The sequence below is a fragment of the Mesocricetus auratus genome, unplaced genomic scaffold, assembly GCF_017639785.1.
Source record: "Mesocricetus auratus isolate SY011 unplaced genomic scaffold, BCM_Maur_2.0 Super-Scaffold_100037, whole genome shotgun sequence".
NCBI classification, from domain to species: domain Eukaryota; kingdom Metazoa; phylum Chordata; class Mammalia; order Rodentia; family Cricetidae; genus Mesocricetus; species Mesocricetus auratus.
The window spans coordinates 5,021,933-5,028,282 of record NW_024429215.1 but is presented as its reverse complement, the minus strand read 5'-3'; the positions used below and the strand labels follow the sequence as shown (position 1 = coordinate 5,028,282).

The 6,350-nt window shown below is 43.0% G+C and overlaps 1 protein-coding gene across 1 annotated transcript; it reads left to right on the top strand.

Annotated features, from left to right (window-relative positions):
- LOC101835135 (actin-like protein 9) lies at positions 1–1,366 on the top strand. Its single transcript, XM_005087827.2, has one exon. It carries the CDS (start codon positions 83–85, stop codon positions 1,316–1,318), a length of 1,236 nt encoding a protein of 411 aa, XP_005087884.1. The 5' UTR covers positions 1–82; the 3' UTR covers positions 1,319–1,366.
- Positions 1,367–6,350: the final 4,984 nt, after the last annotated feature.

Below are 6,350 nucleotides of genomic sequence, written 5' to 3'. Positions count from 1 at the left end.
AGCTGGGCCTTTTCTTCCTGCACCCCAGAGTAAAGCAAGGTCTCAACTTTGTTAATTAGCCTCACCCAATCCACTTGCAAAGATGGATGTAAATGGTTCCAAGCGCTGGGAACCCCACAGGTCTCTTGCTCTGAACCCTCCATCAACCTCGGTAAACATGAATCGGCTGCAAGAATTCTGTGGTGTGGTTGGTAACAAGCCGCCAGCAAAGCTGAGTGCTGTGGTCATCGACATGGGTTCTGGCACGTGTAAGATGGGCTTCGCAGGACAGACTCGGCCCACCTACATCGTAGCCAATGTTGTGGGCTGCCAACCCAGGAAACAAACCACCATGGGACATTCCAAGGTGGAGACTTACGTTGGTGACTCTGCCTACGCTTGCCCGGAGTTAACCCTGACGCAGCCAGTTCGTAATGGGGTTGTGGTGGACTGGGAAGCAGCTGAGCTCATCTGGCGCCACATTCTGGAGAGTGACCTCCGAGTGGCCACCCAGGACCATCCTCTGCTCTTCACGGAACCACCCTTCAACCCTGCCAGAAACCGTGAGAAGCTGGTGGAAGTTGTCTTCGAGTCTCTGCACTCCCCTGCCATGTATGTGGCATCCCAGTCTGTGCTGTCAGTCTATGCCAATGGGCGCGTCAACGGGCTGGTGGTAGACACTGGCCACGGGGTCAGCTACACAGTGCCAGTCTTCCAAGGCTACAACCTGCCCAATGGCATCCAGCGCCTGAACCTGGCTGGCCACTACTTGACCACCTTCTTGGCAGAGAAAATCTTGCGGTCCAGCTTGCCGCTGAAGAAGGAAGACACGGACAACATGGAGAGCATCAAGCATCAATACTGCTATGTGGCCTCGGACTTCCAGAAGGAGCAAGGTCGCCCTGATGACAAATTCCGGCGGTGCCTGAAGCTGCCAGATGGACAGATGGTCACAGTCGGGAAGGAGCTCTTCCAGTGCCCTGAACTACTATTCCATCCCCCGGAGACCTCGGGACATTCATCTTTGGGCCTCCCCGGCATGGTGGAACGCAGCCTCTGCACAGTGCCCCAGGAGTTGCGGGCCGACATGGAACAGAATGTGCTGCTGTGCGGAGGTTCCTCTCTCTTCCCGGGCTTCGAAGGCCGCTTCAAGACTGAGCTGCTGCAATGTCTTAGTCCACAAGCCCAAGTGGTTGTGGCCGCCCACCCCAACAGGAACCTCTCGGTGTGGATTGGGGGATCCATTCTGGCCTCTCTGTATGCCTTCCAGTCCCGCTGGATCCAGCGTGAGCAGTATGAGGAACAAGGTCCCAATATAGTGTACCACAAGTGCTCTTGATTCAGGACAGGGTGCAGAGGGGTGTGGGAATAAAGCTTCCGTAGGACACCTCTGCCTGTCACGTTCCATTCTCCTCATCTCACTCAGTTAACCCCACCCAGGAGCCTCAGATAAGCACAGACCAAAGGCCCCTGGAACTTAACCCTCACACATTCCTGGGTGAAATCTGACCTAAAGCACCTCCCCTAATATATACCCTTGAGTCATCTCAATTCTCACCCATTCCTCCACAAGGATCCCTAACACAATACCTTTCTCCAGTCTCATCAACCCATCCTCCCGGGATCATTACCTTCCCAGCCCATCCAAGGCTTCCTTGGGTCTGGGAAGACACACCCAGACTCTAGCACTTGTTACTGGATTTCTTAGTTGTCATTCTGACTGGGACATCCTGGAAAGTAAATGTTTTGCAATTTTCCGAAGGTTAGTGAATTTCAACATATATTCCATGAGTATTGACCATTTGCATTTTGTCTTTGGAGAACTGTTACTTCATTAGCTGACTCAGTAACCAAACTGTCTGATTTTTATTGGTGCTTAGTCTTCTGAGTTATTTATATATTCTAGACATTAGTTCTCCGTCAGATGTACAGTATGCAAAGAGTATCTTCCATTCTGTAGGTGTAGCTATAGACTCAGTTGTTTGTTTTTCCTTTTTTCTATGAAGGAGCCTTTCAATTTCATACAGACTTAATTGGCAGCTGTTGCTCTTATCTCCCAAGTAACTGGAATCCCGCTGAGAAAGTCTTTCCCTATTCCTATATTAAATTTTTCACTTTTGTTTTTTCGGCACACATTTTCTCTGTGTAGCTTTGGAATGTGTCGTAGAATGTACTCTGTAGACCAGGCTGGCATCTAAGTGACAGAGATCTGCCTGCCTCTACTTCCTGAGTGCTGGGATTAAAGACTTGCACTACCACCACACGGCCTTACATGGTTTTCCCTTATTTAGTCTTTAAGGAATGTGTTGCCTGCATTTTTTATGTGCATTTCATGCATAAACTTCAGAAGAGAGCATAAATTCTCCTGGAATTGAATTTATAGATTGTTGTAAGCCACCATGTGGCACTGCGAACTGAGAGCAGCTGTGTTCTAAGCCCCTGAGCTATCTCTCTGCCTTCTGTGTTTTCCTATGACAGGTTAAGATTGTCAGCTCTTCATTGAAGGTCCTTGATGACTTTGAAGTTGATAAGCACATGAACCTACAGAAGCTGTGAATGCTTGCATACAATTCACTCATGTATCAACTATAATGAAATTAGATGAAAAATATCTTACTGGGAAACAGATTAAGAATTCCCACCCTAAACAGGGAATGTTTTCAGCTACTATTGTGTACGAACTATTAAACACAGACCTGCTTCTGAGACAGTAGCTTCTTAAGATGAGCATAAACAAAGGAGGAAATCAATGACATAGATGAATGGATCACTGGAGAGTATTGATCTGTAGGAAATAAGGGTCAGGGAAGGAAGTCATGTTTTATAACTCAAATAATAGTTTGTCATGGTAAATGATGAATTGTATGTTAACAAATTTAGTATGTGTCAGGGAATTTCTGGATTTTGCCTGATTATTGGTTCTTCATTCAATGCAGAGCACAGGCCTTGTTGAGTATTCTGTATCTGTGACTGGTGTAGCCTGGGTACCACTGTGCAATCTCTATGCATGATGGATGTTCTACAAATGAAGCTACTTCTCTTTGTCTTGGACTTTGGAATAGAACACCCATAGTATACACATGAGTTCCAACTGCCATGGGTCCTTCAAGAACCTCAATTTCACATATAACTGTGGATCCTCTGAGACACACCACTAACAGCACTTCTAATGGTGTTCAGGTAAATAGCTTGTTGATAGTGGCTTGGGATCAAAAATGTTCTACATGGCTTCCTCCCAGAAGTCTTAAGGTATGGGTATGTGAGTAACATCATTACATCTGAGGATAAGACATCCTCGCATCTGATTTTTTTCAACCTGAAATGCAGAGCCAGGGGCAGAGAATGTCCCAGATGTTTCCCAGGGAGTAAAGTCACCTGTAAAGAAAATAATTATGGGCAGAGGAATGACCTTACCAGTGGACAACAATAATAAAATCACATCACAATGATGTAATGATAATAAAAATGGCCCGATTTGGAGGAATATTAGAAGCAGGATTAGGGAGCCTGCAGCAATGGAAGTAAGGATAGTTAGCCACAGAGACCAGTTAAGCAGGGACTAGTATCATTTATTTCCTTCCAAGTTGCTTTAATATTTATAAGATTGCTCTTACAATGACTTGGGTTTTTCTAATCGTACCTGATTGGTTGGAATAGAAAGAAGTGTCCTATAGCAGGCTTTTTCATTTGGCTGATCACCCAGCTTCCAAATGAATACACACTTATTCTTCATTAGGAATACTCTGCCTTATCTTAGCTCTTACTGTAATCTGTTTCTCTTTATCTACATTTTTCCTCGGGCTTTTTTACCTTTTTCTTTCTGAAAATCTTACTTTTGAGCTGTCACTGTCTGACTGACTGGCGGCTGCCTAGCTTCTAGCCCTAGGAATTTCCTTCTCCCCTTATTCTCTTTTTTTCCTTCATTTTTTCTACTCTCCTATTAATTCCCTCTACCTACGATTTGCCTCAGACTTCTTAACCTTCTCTCTTTTTGTATGTCTTACTTTCCTGCTATCCCTGTCTTGCTGGCTACTAGCTGTGCGAGTTTCCCTCTCTCCTCATTCCCATATTTTCTTCTTTTTTTCTACTCTCTATTCTCTATGCCTGCCAACCTTGCCCATCCCTTTCCTGCCTGGCTATTGGACTTAGCTTTTTATTAGAATAATATGATGCCTTAGGCACACAGGGTGAAACAAAAACACAACTCTACATAAGTAAACATATGCAACATAAAAAGAGAAACACAAACTAACATCGTTAAACAAATGCAGCATGAACAAATGCAACACACCTTTACACAGTTATATTCACATTCCTCAACATTGCCCTCATATTGCAGAACTATTTCAGCTAATAAACCCCGTAGTGATAGATCTAGGACTATTTGATTTTAGCTGGTACTTTTGTGATCATCTGGGCTCTTGAAATCCCATATGCCCTGGTATGCCAATAGGCATTAAATGTACCCATTTACCCATTTCCTTTGAATGGAAAGAATATTCACACATTCGGCTGAAGATGACAGGTGTTGTACTCTTTTCTGTAACTTTCTCATGTGAAATTAGAATGCTGTTGTCAGGGATCAGGAGGCAAGAATGTTAGTCAATGGCTGACAGGGAATTAGGGAAACAGAACAGTCATCAGAGGCATCTGGTTTGCTGACCCAACTGAAGAGACTAGGAGTAGTCACATATACTGGACTGGTTGACATCAGCTCTCAATAAGTCCTAATCTCTGCTGTTTGTCAGACTACCTGGGGCTGGCATGGTCTAGATTGGTTTTGGAGTAGTTTGTAGTCCAGAGATGACTTCTGGTTAGTATCTAACCACTGAGTGTAAATCTGCTGGATGGCATACAGACCAGTGACAGGAGTTAAAGTTGAGGAACTTAAGGAAAATCTTATTAGAGATTCCTCCTCATGAATATGCAATAGGCAGTGAAGCTGAATCTGTTAATTGACATGATAGAATAATTTATCAGGACTTCATTTAACCTGTGACAGGAAGGTTCAAGTTGTGACTTTCTGAAGCATACATAAATTCTTTTAAGTTACAAAAATAGATCAAAAACTGCTGGCATAGAATCATAACTTTGATTCATATCCAAAGCTTGTGGACTGAAAAATGATTTGGGATTAAAAACTTTAACATCCCGGGCGTTGGTGGCGCACGCCTTTAATCCTAGCACTCGGGAGGCAGAGGCAGGCGGATCTCTGTGAGTTTGAGGCCAGCCTGGTCTACAGAGTGAGTTCCAGGACAGCCTCCAAAGCTACAGAGAAACCCTGTCTCAAAAAAACAAAAACATTAACATTCTTTGCTTAGACAGTTTCTCTCTCTCTCTCTCTGTATGTATATATATATATATATATATATATATATATATATATATATTCTCAAGGCAATTTATAGAATCAAAGTATCAGTTTCCTAAGGGAAAAATCTATCTTAAAATGTATATAAAAATCATAAAAGATGCCAGACAGCCCATATAATCCAGGACAAAAAGAACAATGCTGGAGGAATTGTCATTACAGATCTCAGGGTATAGTATAGAATCATAGTAATAAAAAACCATTATGTCACTGGCATGAAACATTTTTACCAAATTTAAAAAAAAACATAGGCTGGAGAAAAGAAAACAGGAAATCCATATGCAGAAGAATGAAATTAAGCCACCTTCCATGAGAATGAACTCTCATTTGGCCAAAGACCTAAAACTGAAACACTGAAACAGCTAGAAGGAAGCACGGGCAGTACCCCACAAGATATCAGTGTTGGAAAGGACTGTCTGAATAGGCCTCCCTTTGCTGGAAAATTATACTCGACAAATGACGAGTTGAATTCTATAAAACAAAAAAGCTTCTTCATGGCTCAAGAAACAATCAACCATATGAAAAGGAAGACAACAGAAATGCAGAGAATCTTTGTGGCTATAGATTCCTCAGAAGATTACTGTCTGTGATAAAAAAAGAAGACAAAACTCAAGAAAGCATGAGTCACATAAACAGATCACCAATTTCAAAAAAGGTCCCAGGAATGGCTAATCTACATGGAAGACCTGTGCTTTTGTGAAGGCAAAAGAGAAGCAGTGGATCAGGGGAGATAGAGAGAAGTACTTGGAGAAGAGGAGGGAGGGGAAACTATAATAGGGTTGGGAAAATCAATTGGATGGGCTTAGGACCTTCTCTGAGCATTCTCAAAGGAATGAGATACTGGCTAATATAGGTTGCATCATCAACAGCTCTTAGGGAAATGCAATTACAATTTTTAACAATTCATCCTACTCCAGTAGAATAGCAAAAGTCAATTAAACAATGGACAGTACATGTCAACGGCAGTACATGGAGTCCCCAGGAAATGGAGGTAGTGGGG

Coding starts and splice junctions, on each gene's coding strand:
- LOC101835135 (XM_005087827.2), top strand. CDS start 83: ATGGATGTAAATGGTTCCAAGCGCTGGGAACCCCACAGGTCTCTTGCT.